At 35.7% G+C, this 17,927-nt stretch overlaps 1 protein-coding gene across 1 annotated transcript; it reads right to left on the bottom strand.

The window, feature by feature from the left end:
• Nucleotides 1-5,137: 5,137 nt before the first annotated feature.
• LOC118270317 (uncharacterized) lies at nucleotides 5,138-10,978 on the bottom strand. Its single transcript, XM_035585854.2, has 5 exons — nucleotides 10,570-10,978; nucleotides 9,243-10,388; nucleotides 7,864-9,067; nucleotides 7,110-7,312; nucleotides 5,138-6,093 (listed from the first exon to the last, which is right to left on the bottom strand). The coding sequence occupies exons 2-5, from the start codon at nucleotides 10,359-10,361 to the stop codon at nucleotides 5,428-5,430; spliced, it is 3,192 nt and encodes a 1,063-aa protein (XP_035441747.2). The 5' UTR covers nucleotides 10,362-10,388; nucleotides 10,570-10,978; the 3' UTR covers nucleotides 5,138-5,427.
• Between the last annotated feature and the right edge of the window lie 6,949 nt (nucleotides 10,979-17,927).

The raw sequence follows: 17,927 nt of genomic DNA, 5'->3' as shown, positions 1-17,927 counted from the left end.
TAATTAAGTCTGAAATCGTACAACCAGTAACCACAATAGGCATTGTCCGCTCATTTTAAAGTATAGAAGACATGCCATTTTGTCGTACCGAAACATTTCATGTTTATGAAAGTTATTTTGTAAAACAATTATTTCATTTGCGGGTTATTTTAAAACAATATAAAGGTATACAACTGATATTACGCTACAGATAATTTCTCAACGTCACGCCTTTTATCCCCGAAAGGGTAGACAGAGGAGCACATTACGGCACGTAATGCCACTGTACAATGTATTTTTTACATTTGATGGGTCGACGTTTGGCCGCTATCTCGCCTGACGGTAAGTATGTACACCTACTTTTCACCATTCGTATTATAAGTCCCATGTAATAGGGGGTGAGCCTATTCCCATATACTGGGCACAATTCCAAATTTCGTGCTATTGCTGAGAAATTTCAGAAAAACCGAAAGAAAACGGCGGTTACCCTTTGGTTTTTAAAGTTATGTACGTAATAAAAAGTCTTAATGTAATTGTAATACCAACGGATTCCTCGTATAGACATCACTGACAAACGTCACACCACACTTCTAAAACCACAGCTACATTTGGATACATTCCACAATACTCCTATTTTCCATGTTGAACTAAATCCATGTTTGCAATGGATCATTAGATATCTGACGTTGTGAAGGTCAATGCCCTCTATTGTGGGAGAATGCTGAAGCTAGAGGGTTGTTTTGACCTTGATCGTTGGTAATTAGGAATATGGCGTTAGGAGTTTCCTTGAACCGGCCTGAATAGACTGCGGCCTTATGACAGGGTGAACAATGGACTACATTTGAATGGATGTATATTTGTGGAAGGTTATTTATTATTAGAGCTAAAAGAAATATATGGCGAAAGAAGGTTCAAGGCTGCTTTTCCATCGGAGATGCATTTGGTTTCCACCAATCATATTCATTAGAATATTAGAATATGATATAATTATATATGATATAATACATTAGAATATCATTGGTGGAAACCACACATAGATAAGCAATAGTGGAAATGGACTCAGTAAAGCTATATTTTTATATAGAAAGATGCGTCCTATGGATGCATGTTATGGATGGCTTCCCTACTATCAATACATACTAAAGCTGCGCATCTTCTCATATCTTAAAATTATTATATAAAGTTGAAGAGTTTGTTTGTTTCTTGCTGGAAGGCGCTAATCTCCAAAACTACTGGTCCGACTTGAAAAAAAATCCATTTATCGAGGAAGGTTTCAGGCTTTGTATAGGCTAATATCAAGTTACGATCAAACTTTGCGGCGGTGTATCTTCATAGCATATCTTATTTGCACCGCTTCATAACTTAGTATCAGTGGAAACAGTCACATAGTTTTAGAGCTTAGCTACTACATCTTCCTGGCATAGCTACATACACATTTCTGGTGGAAAAGCACCTTAATACTATATCATGGCAAATTATACTTCCATCGTATCGCCACACCCATCTCTCGTTATAATGGCTTAGACAATGGAATGCTTAGTAGCACATCCCTGGCATACCTTTGTCTCATAATCTACATTCATTAATCTCTTTTGCGTGTTCGTCAAAATAATGAAATTAGTCTTCTCTTCTTACCAAATAGCTGACTATAATATAAGTTTTTTAAACTGACATGGTCACTAACACTAATATTAGAACTTAAGAACATCCCGTTGTTTACCATGTTTATTTATTGACATACGATGTTTTGACAGTGATAGCGGTGTCAGCAAAAAACGAACTAGAAAGAGTGTAGACCGATTTGTCTGCTATTAAACATCCACCCGTATATACTCCAGTTCATCCGTGATCATGGCGCTTGCAACAGTGCCGAAATATCGGAAACTCATGGACATAAATAAACATGGTAAATATCCCGTCTTAAGTTCTAATATTAAATGGCTGCCTAGCTGTCAGACGATGCATTCGAAATTCAAAACGGTTGCAAAGAATTTTTTTTTTTAAATTCTCTTCGTCCGAAGCGACGTTGCCCCAAACCAGTGTTCATTTGTTTATTTTTGTGTCTGTCTGTTTGTCCTACAAAATTGTGGGAGACTAACAATGTGAGTTAATTATTCCGTGTATTTTTTGACAACTTCATTAGTAGCGGTGGCCATAGGATTGCAAACAAATGCTGGAATTCCCAATTAAGATTTTGCATTTTCCGGGGCTGCGGACTACCTAGCGGGTTTACCGGGGCTTCGGCTCGAAGGGCAAAAGTAGGAACGGGGTGGTTTTTAGTCAGTAAGAGTCTGACACTCCCTCTCGCCTTGCCCAAGGCGAGAGAAGTCATTGGATGATTTTCCCCCATAAAAAAATGCATTTACCACAAGTATACCTATATTTATTATTCCATTTCTGAAATAAAACTGACAATGCATGTTGAAAGACAGGTCTAATAACAGTTGGTAAGAATCGTCTTCGTATTGAAGAAATCAATAAGGACATTAAAACACAAAACTCTTATTTATTTTAAATTTAGTCTCCAAACTGAGTTTAGTACATACTTAACCTCACCCCTGTCTCCCATAGGGGTAAACAGAAACAATAAAACGCGAATCTTACATATCTCTTTCCCTTCATCAACAGTCATCAGTCTTTTCATGCATGCTCGTCGTGAGTTTAGTATATTTATAAATCATCAAATCAAGGCAATTTAATCAACCATACAAAGCATTACCGTCTCATTCATGCATACATTCTGTTATCTTAATACCTGGATTGCCTATAAATTGTTCTGATAATGGTGCCTGTACACTATCATCACTAACACAATGAGAAGCCATTATCATTGTGTAGTGGATTGATGCTCTGACATTTGTGTAAGCTCCCTTGAATGGTAAAGGCAGAATCACACTAGATGGCAGCACATGTTGGATGTAAGTACTAAATTCTGTGCCTTTGTTTAACGGTTAAGACTTTGACTGTAAAACGAAATATTATGATTTGTAAGATTGTTTTAGTGCTTAGGGCTTTGTAAGAGTTTGTTTTACGTTGAACGACACCGAAAAGAGACGGCGTTCGGCACTCTGTTTGGTTGATTTATTAAAGCTGGCCAATCAGAACGCCGTTTCGTTACAATCGATTTCGTTCAATGTAAAACAAACTCGTATTAAGCCGTTGAACTCAAAACCCTAACTTGTTATTACTGTAGTGTTGGCTGCTGTAGCTAGGCTACAGCAAAAAAATTCGCGCGACTAATCATAAGAGCTTGTCCGCACAGCGAACTGCATATACGCTATCGAATATACGAACAGGCTTTTTATAAAATAAAAATATTTTTTCATTATAAAAGGCTACATCTAGAATACAAGTATTTTTCATTTTTCATACATAAATGTTTCCTTCCAGACAGTTGAATGTAACAGTAAATAACGCCACACAAACTTATCGCAACCCATTGACGAGTTGCTCCTCTTAGTGTATTTTTAGACACAATTCAATATCACAGTTTCATTCATCAAAATGAGAGATATCGAAGAAAAAGCGAAACTCGACCTTCTATACCCCAACGGACCCCAAACACCATTTGAATTTGAAAAGAAATTGAGGCGTCTGAAATTCTAATGATCACAAAGAACATTTTTGCATGTCAATCTCAAGCGAGGGCGGAATAATTTGGAAGAAAGGGCCAAAGTTTATTGTAATTCTTTTGGCTTTAAACAAAGTAACTCTTCCATATAGAAGCATGGTAGTGTTTTGGCCAATTTTGAAGAAAAAAACATCGCAATAATCGACTGTAATTAATGCTTTTCAATACTAAGCGTCACATAGTTTCATTTCACAAATTCATAAACTTAAGTGTGAGAGAGCCATGCTTCGACCCAAAAGACAACGCACTTGTAACGCTTCTGTTGTTTAGAGTCTCCTGCTCGTTTACCGGCTTATACCAAAAAAACAGTACAGAACCAGTAGGCAAGCTATGAATACCTCTGTCTGCTCCTTCAAAAGTGTGATTTCTTGTAATCGTGCGGTACCAGTGACGTCATTTCAACGTGCACGGAGCTAACTCAGCCAGCTTTATTATATAAATTCACATCACTTAGAAACTTGTCTATAAAACAAAATGGCGTTGCCAAGAAGCCAAGTGACCATCTGCGCTCAACTTGAGTTACTGTCACTAAGTGCTTTCTCGAAACACTCCTCGCGTACTTGCAGGCATGCATTTAGAGTCCTTAAATTATTGAGCTTGTTATTTCTTGAAGAAACATGCAAACTAATCGTTCATTAAAATGAATACAATACTTTATTATAAGGTAGTAGCCATTTTATATGCTACAATGTCTATCTAATCTAAATCACAGCCTGATATCCGATTTTAAAACTTTCAATATTTGCGTCACTGACTGCACGGTTGATGCGGTGGCTGAGCAACTGGCTGCCGTGCAATGTGTAGCGGACTTGATTCCTGCACGGAGCATATCTTTGTGTCATGTGCATGGAAATTAGTAGGTTTGTAAACACACCAAAATCAAGGTTTGCTTTAATTTAGCACGTGATAATGGTAGAGAAATACGCGTTGATATTAAGTAGTTTAAAAACAAAAGTTACTAACAAAATTAATACTATAGTTTCATCAATCTAATGGAACTATAATGGAAACTGTCAGAAAATAACATCAAACTTCAGTAAAACTTGAGTGTAATGTAAATTGATAGCTGGTTATTTTGTCCATGTTAAATTCCGGTATCGAACAATTAAGTTTTTCGGCTTACACGCGTAATTATTTGATGAGAGACTCGACTAGTTTCAATCCATGCTAGAGACTCATATTCATGAGCAGCATTCCACCACCCTTAAAACTAGTCGAGTTCAGTAATTTAGTATGTTAGATAAAAATCACGTATTATTAATGCAGAGAAGTTCTATTAGTTTCAAGTCACAAAGAAACTCCTCATCATGAGCATTTCTACAACAATAATACGTGATTCAGCCGTGATTTTTAGTTAATTTAGTATGTCTCACGAAAATTGTGTGTCCTGATGGGTATAACCTGGGTATCTTCAAAGCCCGAGTGAAAAGGTTGCTTATGGGCAGACGTGCTCCATCGTAGGCCGCATCATCACTTAACATTAGGCGAGATAGAGGCCAAACGTAATAGTATAAATAAAACAAGAGAAACGTGTAAAAAATCTTTATTTTCACACAGCAACAAACACATTAGTAGATTGGTTTAAATTACATAATACCTAATTACCTACTAACAATTCATCGGTTCTCACAACTTTATGGCAACGACGGTATACAATTTGGCACGGTCTGCGTACTTGATTAGTTGTACAATCTATTACATTGGCGCTTCTTATCCCAGTTTCAAATAAAAATTACCTTCTATTGTAAATCGAATCTTATTATTTCAGACACGATTTCATTAATAAATACTTCTTTATTATTAATTATTATATCTAATTACCTATTCTTATTATCATCATCGTCAGCTTCTTTGCTTTTACTGTCATCTGTCTCACTTTTTGGTTTATGTACAGGAACAATTTCTGTTGGAGGTGGAGTTATAGGCACAAGACTGCCATCCTCTTCAGCCAATTTTAGACCAATCGTAGCCCCGAGCTTAGCACTAGCCTGTTTGAATGTATTGGACAGTTTTAATTGTACTACGTTAATGAACATAGAGGTTAAAGCAAAACCGAACACTAAGTATAGTATGGACGCCATCATGAACATTGGATGGTCAGGGACTAAGTCACCCAAACCGATTGTGGATATCGATATGAATATGAAGTAGAACGACTCGAAGAAGGTCCATTTTTCCCATAAGCTGTAGACGAATGCCCCGAGATTGATGTAGACGAGTAAGATGATCACGGCGACAGAAATCGGTAAGTTGAACTCATCGTCTATTTCGAAGACGGATGGTGCTGGAGTTTCCAGATCAGTTTCATTGTCTATGTCTCTTGGAGTGCCAGGTTTTGGAGGTAGTGGTGGGGGGACCTCACTCAGCTTTCTACCGACGACTGGTGGCTGGTGACTTGAGCCCTCTTCTATGTCTTCCTCGTTGAATATTTGTGAGGGACGTCGAACGACATCGTACATGATGTTCAGACCCTTCATTACTTCCTGAAATTTTAATAATGTGATTGTGAGTTTGGTAGAGGTAGGAAAAGATATTATTGTTTAGACTAGCTATTGCTAAACATTTCATCTCATAATTAACACTTATTAATACAATTTTAAAAATGAAACTTGGAATAATCCCGTTGAAACGAGACAAGGAATTGGAAACCATGTACTCGGTCCGTGCGACCATACAACCACCCAGGCTGCGTTTATGTTGGATAAATACGGCTTAAATACTATAATGCGTGGCGCATGCCAGCGAAGCGTGCGGTCAGCCACGTAATTACAGCTAAAACCAAGTATGAAAGGGATGGCCAGCAATGGAATTTACCTTGTTAACTCGCAATATGGGACATTATATCTTTCAAACTCAAAAATCACGCATATGCGTATAAAGGTACCTTCATATTAAATGTCATTGCACGCTTAATCCTAGACTGCGTGCTACTGCTATTAAGATCTAACTCTAAAACTTTAATACAAAACGTGACTTAATCAGTGTTTTGACTTTATTTCTTAATAGTCATAACAACGACCAATATCTCAGTATCATTATCGCAAATTTTCTTATTTTATACACTTCAGATTACGATGATAAATTACTTCGATAATATTAAGTAGGTATTATAAATATTTTATTCAACTTGTAAATTGACAATGTTTTTGTTTTGCTGTGTATTCTTGTATATTACAAAGTAACGTCACGCCTTTTATCCCTGAAGGGGTAGGCAGAGGAGCACTTACACATTACGGCACTTAATGCTACAGTACAATGTACACCCACTTTTCAACATCTTTTTTTTTTGAGGGGGAAAATCATCCAATGTCTTCTCCCGCCTTGGGCAAGGCGAGAGGAAGTGTCAGATTCTTACTGACTAAAAACCACCCTGTTCCTATTCCTGCTTTTCGAGCCGGAGCCCCGATAAACCCGTTAGGTAGTCCGCAGCTCCGGATACTTTTCACCATTTGTGTTATACTACAAATAAGTAAAAAAAAAACTGAAGTTATTGAATTACCTGCACTGGCATGGTCCTCCTGACCTTCCTGCAACTCCTGGTATAGTAGAATCTTCTGATGAAGGCCCAGAAGAACTTGATGACCCTCGTGAAGAGTTTACCGAAGTCAGCTAAGAGGATCAGGAACAGAGGTATACCGATAGTAGCGTAGACTATCGTCGCTACTCGACCGTATACTGTCTTTGGAGCTATGTGGCCATAACCTGGAATACATAAATCAGTAATAAATAAAAAACTTAAAGATCTAGTTCAGATCATCAGTCAATCTCCTGTATCTTATAAAGAAACAGGTGTCTACACTGAAGAAAACTAACAAGATAGAGAAAATTATAATGCTGCTAATTTCAAATGAAATGAGAAACTATAAATAGGTAATATAAATGAAAAAAAATCACATGTTTAACGTTTTTAATTACAAACCAGAATGTTCTATAATGTCTACTAGGAAAATAATTGAAAATATTAATTTCATCTACTTCATTTTTATTAAGATCGATTACTCAAGCTACTATTATTGTTATTAGGTTTCGATATTGAAATGTGAAAAAACAATACCTACTACAGTGTTACATATGTGATAATGCGGTTCATATAACCTGCAACTAACACTATAGTTACTATGGTTGACTGTTAGAGAATGCCTTAAGGCATTAAGTCCGCCATTCACTGTATTTGTGATGAAGAAATAAATAAATATAACTCACTAGTAGTACAGATGTAATACTATGTTTAAAATGATTACTGGTAATCTTACCGACTGTTGTAATTAACGTCAAGCAGTACACGAATGAGTTCATAAAGTTCCAAGATGGTTGACCGCTGTATGACGTCACTCCCGCTTCATGGGCTGTATGCAGCTGGTTCTCAAACTCAAACAACTTCTTCCTTGCCATCGACTTCCAATCTTCTTCGCGCAGATTATGACTCCCTCTCCAAAGATTCTCTATAAAATCCCTTTTAACATTCCTTGTACTGCATTTATATGCATTCTCAAATGATCCTTCTAAACTTTTGAACATCATTCCTCCTAGACCACACATTATGATCAGTATTAGCAAGTCGCAAATACACTTGTTCATCAATACTTTAATCCTATTGTAATGCAATCTTTGCTCTTGTTTAAAATCTTGCCAATTTGCAATAAATTTCCATTTTGATCGTACAATAACTTTATCTTTGCTATCCAAAGATTTTCTCTTTACCTTTTTCTCTGGTGCAGGCTCTTTAGTTTCCCTCTTAGTTTTTGAATCAGCTACTGACCTTTTTCTTAACCCTGATTTCGTATCGCCTTTTTCGGGCTTGATGACATCATTAATATTATCTTGTCCTAATATAATACCTGTCATCATCTCTCGTTTATCTACTTCTTGACTTAATACATTAAGTTTGCGAGTTAGTTCCGCTGTCCGCTCTGACAAATCGAAATCAAATTCGTTTTCACTCGGCGATGAAGAATAGCAGCTCGATGTGTATTCAGACTGACTAGCGTCAATATAGCCGGAGCTTTGTCTACTTTGATTCTCTACTTCTGTTTTCTTATTTAATAAACCTGACAAAATTTCCTTTTCACTGATAATTTGAATAGTTTTGGGACAGGACACGCCACGAGATCTAGACTGTCTTAAGTTAGTAGGCGTTTTATTCGGTGTTTTTAATGTTCTGTGACTTTCCTTGTACTCTGGTGGAAGTCTGGGATCATCTTTAGGCATGGATAAGCTTCTTGCTCTGGCTTTTTGCATCAACTCAATGATTTCTCTACTAGTTTGACTCATACCTGTTCCCGTTTTATCTATCACACTTACTACATCTTGAGTGCGGTGAACTGACTGCGAACGATTTACTTTAGGTGACGTTTTGTTCTTCGTGTACCGACGTGGTGTAGGCATTGCCCTGCGCTTTGAAGCTTCTACTTTGGCATTATGTTGATCCTCACTCATCTCACTTTCACTAGTTTTATTCTGTAAATGTTATTATGGATAAATTATTAGTTGCTTCTCTCATTCTACAAAAATATGAAAACCTATTTACATAGTGATCATTGTATTGCATGGTTTGGGATTATGTCAATTGGAAATAAAGTGCTATTAACAAAGCGATTATTAATATTAAAAATATTTTCATATAGAAACTGACCCCAAATCTTGAAGCAGATTTGCTGCGGGCCGGTTTTACCGGTGGCACCCGACTTTGTGTTTCTTCCTTTACTTGCTTAGTAGGTTGCTGTTTCTGGACGATTGGCTTAATATCTGTTGATAATCTTCTACTAGGTGTTCTTACAATTCTTTCACGAACTTCCACATTTGGTTTCTTTTCTGCCACCAATTTCTTACTCGGAGTTCTTTCTATTTGGATCACTTTTGTTACCAGTTCACCTGGTGTTGCTGGTGTCTCTGGAGCTGGTTTAGGTGTGGCTGCTTTAACAGGTTGCTTTATATCTTTGTCATCAAATGTGAACACCTCTTCTTTATCTTTTTTTACAGGAGTTTTTAATTTCTTTGTAGATTCTTCTGGTTTCTTTTCATCCGGGTACACAATTTCGTCCAGCTTTTTTGGAGTTGAGGGAAAAGGAAAATTTTCTTTTGGAGAGCTGCTAACAGGAGAAGGGGTAGAGAGAGTATGTTTAAGATCTTTTGGAGGTTCAATAGTTAATGAATTACGTCGTGTTGTGTCTTCGTCTTTAGGGGTCAGAGCATAATTAGTTGTTAAGAGTTTATTAGTGGGATCTATGAAGCTTCCTTTACGTTCTAGGAGATTAGCCAGTTCCTCTTTGTCTGGTATGGCAAAGGGTGAAATACTCCTGCGTCTACGTTCTTGAGCAGCCATAGCTCTTTGCTCAAGTACCTCGTCTGTATCCAGGTCGTATACAGGATCCTTTACATTAGCTTTTTCTTGTACCAAACGTTTCATTTCTTCATATGTGCTGTCAGCTTCAATTTCTCTAGAATTTGGACGTGGTAGCTTAGGTTCCTCATCTTCTGAAGTTGGTGTGTCCTCGTGAGGCATTAGGGTTCGACTGGGCTCAGGAGTCTTTTCTCTCTGCCTAGCTGCTTGACCTCGATTTTTCGACAAATTTCGTCTCTTCCTTATAGACATATTTTGCCTGTCGTCTTCCATTATTTCTTCGTCTTCGTTTAGTCTTATTTCAGGCGATTTTAGCACAAGTTGGCCTAGCGTTTGTGATTCAGTTTCTGCTTTTATTCTAGGAATCGTCAGTGTCAACTTCACTTTTTCTTCGGTTTCGTTATCACTCATCACCACCAACTTTCACTCACACCGTAACTGAAAAAAAAATGTTGTGATATCACAACCGCTCACAATAGACTAAGGGAATTGAACTCAATCGAAAAAAGACAGAGCGATATCAAGCTTGGCAGTGAATAATAAATCTCCTGCCAATATTATGACACAAATAAGAAGTGGCAAGCCAACGATGATAAGAATTCAATAAGTGTAAACTTACCTCTTTTTAACGACCAGACAACAAACTTCTTTATTGTAACGGGGTCGAAGCAAAATTCTAATAAAAGAATCTATTTTGGAAATCCCACATAGTCGGACGTAAACAAACGTCCATTTGATAAGGAATTGCAGCACATCTTCGTAGAAGCGTTATCACAGTTAGGCTTTGGAGTTGAACTGGTTATTGAGATGATTATCACTTATTTTGTAAGGAACTTTCAATGATGTTGTCACAGTTTTTGTTTCACACGTTTGTGACGCGGGAGTACTGGGCGGAAGAGCGCCAAGCCAGCCGGGCGGCGTTCCAAATTTAAATCATCTACACCTAAATTCAGTCCGGTTCACGTTTGCATTCGTACTCTAGAAAATGTTTTCGACAGAAGTGACCATCGTTATTTGACACTTCGCAAAGAAATTTCAGTAAGTTTTTTGTTAGAACACGTTGATCGGGGAAGGTCAATTTATATTGGAATTGCAATGTACTGCGTATGTACGTAACACGTTAAATAAAGACATGCATACATACTTACATCTTTATGTGTAACTAGCTTCTGCCCGCGACTCCGTCCGCGCGGATGTCGGTCTTCGCGTGGAAGTTTTATTTCTCCATTTTGAGTAACTCTGACAACGACATTTTATAAATATCTATTGGACCCAAATACGGCGAGGCCCATAATAATTAAGGAGATCCCTCTATTGAGCTACTGCTGTTGAGCAGAATAAAACTGAAAAATAAAGATTTTTTTGAAGCTACGTATTTTTCCAGGATAAAAAGTAACCTATTTTATGTCCAGGATAATAAGACATAATTATACCAAGTTTCATCGAAATCAAACCGTTAGTTTTCACGTGATGCCTGAACATATATAGACAGACAAAATTATAATCACATATTTGGGTTTGGTATCGATCCAGTAACACCCTGCTATTTATTTTTTCTATATTTTTAATGAGCAGAATTGACCCTTCTACAGATTTATTATAGCCCGCGACTTTCCGGCAAATCGCGTGGAATAGTCTGCATTTAACCACATAGTTCCCGATTTCCCGTAACAAAAAATATAATCTATATTATGTAGTTCCACCAATTTCCCCCTAAATATTAAACCGTATTTAATTTAAACGCCTGATAAAATAACAAGATACGTGAAACTGCAACTTGCTATAACTAAATTTGTAGGAGTTACTTTCGTGATTTTCTTTTATATTTAATGGGGAGCGTACGACCCCGTAGTTTAAACATATTATTGTACCGTATTCTAGACCACACTGTACACTATGGATGCATTAAAGTGATTTGATTTGGTGGAGCGCAAAGCATTTGGTACAAATGCTTTTTTCTGATGATCCGCATTTGTGCTAAAGGCTTTGGTCTTTTGGCGGTTAGGAATTTGAAGATTTCGGGAACTGAGGCTTAGGGGTGCAAGATTGAACCTCTTGCGTCACTCACACAGCAAAACAACGCAAGCATTGTTTCACATCGGTTTTCTACGAGGCCGTAGTATCACTCCGGTCGAGCCAGCCCGTTCGTGCCGAGGCATAGCTCCTCCACACTTATGTAAACGGAAACTTAATAATGAAGTATATATTACCTATAGTTGTGTATATAGTGCCAGAGTAGAACATTGCATTCCAGAAGGTCCAAGTTTTCTTTCTTGTATTATTTGTATTGAGGTGTTTCATGATTTCGCTGTAGTTTACTTCATAGTCTTCTAAGAATACTTCTATGTGAGGAAACAGATCGAACTTGCTGTCCTGTGGAGAGGAAAGAGGAAATTAAAAAAAAATATAAAGTGGCACGAAAGTGAAAGGACTAGAAATATAAATTATTTTAAAGTAATGTATTTTTTTTCACACCTTAGCCCCACACTAGTATTTTCTCCTGTACGTAAGTTCACATACACATGATACCCGGACCCGAAACGACAATTTGTGGATCACACAAAGAGTTGCTCCGTGCGGGAATCGAACCCGCTACACGTTGCACGGCAACCAGTTGGCAACGCGCCAACCATGCAGCCTAGTATAATATGTAGTAAAAACTCGTCCTATGAAAAGCTATACAATTTTATTATCTACTTGGTCTAACTATTAGGAACAAAACTGTGTGGTGTGTAATCGCCTGATATCTTTTATTTCAAAGGTCCACTACTATAATTATGTACTATTACACTAGATTGATTGGAAATTATTGACAAACTTACAAAGCCAAATACTAAAGTTTTTTTTTTAAGTTTTTTTTTACATACAAGGCTTAATAATAATATCCATGATATGCCTCCTTTATAAGAGGTTTAGCCACAATATCCATGTTTGGGTGCAGGAGCTGTGCTTTGTGCTCCGTGATACACCAGAGATGAATGAAAAGCTTCTCAGTCTATGTGAATATGAAGTCCCTTAATCGGCCTTTACGACACCCGCAGGAAGTAATTAGATTCTATCATACAAATATGAAATATACTTACAGATATTGAAGGTTGTTTCTGAACTACTTCTAATATCCTGTTGGCCATGTCTCGCCGTACGTCTGTCAGGTTCTGATGGTACGAATCTTCATTTGGACCTGGAACAAAGAAATATAGAGAATTAATGATCTAGGTACGGTATATAAATCTGGAGGACACTGGTATAGTGTTAGATTATTATCTGCTATGCCAAATTAAAATAAGTTGTTTATTGTTATTGATCTGCACAGTTAACATATTACGAAAGAGGTTGCTGTGCAATTATGTGAATTTAATTTGGTTGTATCTACTGTAGATCCTGTTGAAGAAGTTGCAGCGGTTTTAGAAGACTAGTTTGTTACAATAAAAAATTAAATTAAAAATTTAAAAAACCCCCGACATAAAAATTAATTTCCCTTTAAAAAGTAAAAAATAATAAAAGAAACTTAATCTTAAAGTACCTAAGAATGTAGGTACTAATAATTAAAAAAAAATACGTCGCGTTGGGGGACCGCTCCTAATTATTTCTTACTTATCTACGATTTGTTCATAAGTATCACATGCTTGGTGTTAACATTAAAGTAAATTGATATTTAAGTACTTACACAGAAAATAGAAATAAGGCGGCGGTGTACAGTCCGTATGAATGCGGTCCCCCAACGAGACGTATTTTTTTTTAATTATTAGTACATTCTTAGGTACTTTAAGATTAAGTTTCTTTTATTATTTTTTACTTTTTAAAGGGAAATTAATTTTTATGTCGGGGGTTTTTTAAATTTTTAATTTAATTTTTTATTTTATACTTTTTATAGGTAGGTTAGGTTAAGTTAGGCTTACTATATTACATATACTTACTATAATTTCGATTCTTGTTAAGGTAAAGATTACATCTAAGGTCAAGCTCGTTCGCTTTTTTTTTTTTGACTTATTAATTACTAGTTTTTGTTTCTATAAGTAGGGTAAAGATTACATTGGTGCAAGATTTCTTGTTTATAATAAAACGTTAAATTAAAAATTTTATATTTTTGTTATTAAATTTTTAATTTATTTTTTTATTTTTGTTAATACGAAAACATAATATCTCTCAATATCTTCTTTCAGTGCGGTTTAATTTGAGACCCCATCCCAGTATATTTGCAGACCTTCGGCTAATCTCCCCACTTTCACCGCCCATAACTTTAAAACGGCTCAACCGATTTTCATCAAACATGTCTAAAAACACTCGCACATAAGTCCCCTTTCATACGAAAAAAACTAAATTGAAATCCCTGCATCCGTTCGGGAGTTATGATGCCACAGACAGACAGACAGACAGACAGACAGACAGACACGTCAAACTTATAACACCCCTCTTTTTGCGTCGGGGGTTAAAAAAAGTCCGCATAGACCAAATACCAAAATATTTACAAATAGTGTAGTTTATATCTGTTTTGAATACTCATGAGATTTTATATTACAAATTCGCTTTTATTAAATAGATTTAGATTTATATAATCAACTGATAGAATATCTCGATTCCAAACGAAATAGAAGTACGCAGTTAATAGCCCATAATGTTTAGATTAATTTCATCTTCTAAGTATTAAGAACCCTAGCCGACATTCTCAAGCCACTTAACTTTTGCATCAAACATGTTCGAAACGACCCCCAACTTGAATGGGCCCACATAATGTCGTGGCTTATGACAAAGAATGCGCTCAAAATATACAAGATTCGACCTACTGACCCAAATAGACTCACGCATACAAGGGCCGGAGGAAAATAAGTTTTTAATAGCAGAAAAAAAAGTTTCCTCTAAACCTCTTAACAATTTCCTTAACACTTCAAAATAACACAAAACAATACAACGTCACGCCTCTTTATCCCTGAATGGGTGGGCAGAGGTGCACGTTACGACACGTAATGCCAGTATACAGTGTATACACAATCTTCACCATGTGTGTTATAAGTCACATGTAAAGGGCAGGTGAACCTATTGCCATATACTAAGCTCAATTTCAGACTCCGTGCTACCACCCGACAAAGGTCGCACTTGCGACCACTCGACCAACGAGGCAGTCAAAATAAATGTATTAAAATTAAACTTATACATATACGTATTTCATCAATTCATCGAATATTTCACTTAAATACTATAATACAGAATTTACACCCGATGAAAACGTCTGGAAATGACTGATGCCATGAATTATAAATCTACGAAATACAGAAACCATTGTGACTGCTTTGACAAGGGATCGTTTCTAAGCTGACCGCAGACATAAACCTTTTTGAGTGTAATCTCAGATTCAGGCCAAACTTATACTTTACGTATCTGACATCCGAAATGTCAACTGTCAAAGTTTAATGTAACTTGTATTAAGTTAGGACACGATCTAGACATTTAATTTAGGTCACGTAAGTATTTTACAAGCGTCTAGTTGATAAATAGACCTACGACCTGAAACTGACCGCACTTGGCTTACTCGTAAATCTATATACGCTGAGGTGTTAATATAAAATGAGCTTTATATTACTTGATTTAGAAACTTTTTTTATTTTGTACTATTTTTACCAATACCCCGAATACGTGTCACATAAAAATCTCATATAAGAAAACTTGATATTGGTATTTGTTTTCGTAGCCGACTACGATATCCGTAGCGCGCTACGAATATTCGTAGCTGAGACCTCTACGTAGATTCGTAGCAAATTCATTTTCGTAGCAATTTTCAATGTAATCATATTTATGACTTGCTCTAGGACCTCTATCAGTTTTTTTCAATAGATTTTTTACAGTTGATTCTTAAATAAAAATTAAAATAGTATATTTTTAAGCCATATTTTATTATAAAACCATTTTATTTTCAATAAAATATCACATGACGTATTTCATCGATTATGATTGTAATCTCTACAAAACTCATTCGGCTACATGGTTTGTCCATTTCGTACAAAAGGAGCGAAATCTCCATTGTTACCTATAATGGATTCGACAGAAAATAATTTTAAAATTTCCAGTAAAGAAATATGTTTTTGTATTTCTAATAAAAATGAAACATTTTCTTAGATTCGAACAATATTGTGTTCGTTATTTCCTTTTGACAAATTTTCGTGGGAAATTCTTGAGATATATTTGAACATATCTCATTATGAGGATAAACAAGTGTCCCTTACAAAAATTATGTGATAAAAATCATATTCATTTAAAAAAATAAAAATATCAATTCAAAATGTTTGGTATTTTTGTCCAAAACATGTAAAATACAATTGTAGTTTTTTTATGGATGAAGAAAAACATGATAAAGTGTTAAATCAATTTATGGCTTCAATAAACCGAAGCCTATTTGCTCCCACTCCTAATTATTGATTCGTTTTATCTTGGTATTGTTATCTTATATGACAAAATAAAAAAAATACGTGTCTAATATTATTTTTTTCGTTACCTAAATGTCGGATTAAATAGATTATAGTTTTCATACCCCATTATCATCCCTATCATGAGGATTATCCCATAGGTATAGGTGAAATCCAACTAGAAACTAGGGATTTGTTTTAATGTCGGCTTTGTAACCTTGTCTCATATTCATTTCTGGTTGTTAAAACATTTTTGCGGGAAGCCTGTAAGCCACTAAGCAATGTACAATGAACAATTTAAACCTGCCTCACGTAGACTGTGATAATAAATGAAGCAATAGAAAGCTGCTCCGAGTGCATGCGTTCAACGATGGCTCGTGTCTGAAGTAAGGACAAATACATAATGAGTACTGAAATATGTGGGACGATTGTATATTATATTACTAAGGTTATAGAGTTACAAATTGAATGTACCGTTTATTTTTTACTAGTAGTAGATACATATCATATAACATTGGAAACTTCTTTTACTTACTTCCATGTGGAAGTAAGTAAAAGAAGCATATACTTATTGTATATTTTCAAATAAAAAACTATTTAGGTAATAAATCTATATATTAATACGTGATGCAAAAACTTTTTATTCCTTTTTACGAAAATTGCGCGGACGTAGGAGCATAAAATTTGGTACATTTATAGTTTATGTGTAGGAGAAGTACAGAACGCTAATATTTTTCAATAATAATGCTTATAAAGTATATTAAATCAATAAATAAAACATTACACACACATGCATAGTATCTGATCGTATTTGACAAAACGTCAAAATTGACAGACATTGCGATGATATTCTCACGTCTCATATGAAAAGAGGTTTTTCATTGAAGGAGGTTTGGTTATTCATGATGCGTTATAAAAGAGTTAGTTTGAGTTAAATAAAAATTATCCTTGAACGTATGTTAAGCTTAAGTGGTATAGTTATAGCTAGACATTAGCAATGTTTCAAAAATATGTATAAATGGCAAAACATATTTACCCAAATGCGGACAGAAAATGCTTACAACATAAAGTACCTTTTTATGTGCATAAAATATAAATAAATAACGTTGATATACCTCTGCTCGTACCCCGAGGGACAACACGAGTGATGTGATATAATATAAGTACATATTTCGTACCACAAACGCACATTTCGAAGGTCCCAGTCCCATTAAAATTGCGTAAAAACCAACAGCAAAAAACGAAATGAAAGCTGCTCATTTATTTGTGTAATAAAATAACTGAATACGATAACAGAGTGCCTTTTGTACCATTCTATTTACAACCGTTATCTGCCAAACAATAAGCTTTTCATCATTATATGAAGTTTAATGAAAAATGGACCTTCTTTGTATATATTCAAAGTTCTTTTTAACATAATATTTAATCTGGATAAAAAGAGACTTCTTCGTGAACTATTGTGTAGGGGATCTATTAATAATAGTATTTTAATTTAAGTGTTGAGATGTGTATTAGAAATTCATGAGATAATGACGTTAATATATTGAGTTTGACAAGTCAAGATTCATGAAGAGGTGAA

The sequence above is a fragment of the Spodoptera frugiperda genome, chromosome 13 (genome assembly GCF_023101765.2).
Source record: "Spodoptera frugiperda isolate SF20-4 chromosome 13, AGI-APGP_CSIRO_Sfru_2.0, whole genome shotgun sequence".
NCBI lineage: Eukaryota > Metazoa > Arthropoda > Insecta > Lepidoptera > Noctuidae > Spodoptera > Spodoptera frugiperda.
The sequence above is the reverse complement of the archived record's forward strand: the minus strand, read 5'-3'. Positions and strand labels throughout refer to the sequence as shown.

Excerpts from the sequence above, each read along its gene's own strand:
- LOC118270317 (XM_035585854.2), bottom strand. The coding sequence starts at position 10,361 with ATGAGTGATAACGAAACCGAAGAAAAAGTGAAGTTGACACTGACGATT. Across the intron at positions 7,313-7,863 it reads GACGTTAATTACAACAGTCG|GTTATGGCCACATAGCTCCA; the intron begins GTAAGATTACCA and ends TATGTATTCCAG. Across the intron at positions 6,094-7,109 it reads GGAGGACCATGCCAGTGCAG|GAAGTAATGAAGGGTCTGAA; the intron begins GTAATTCAATAA and ends TTAAAATTTCAG.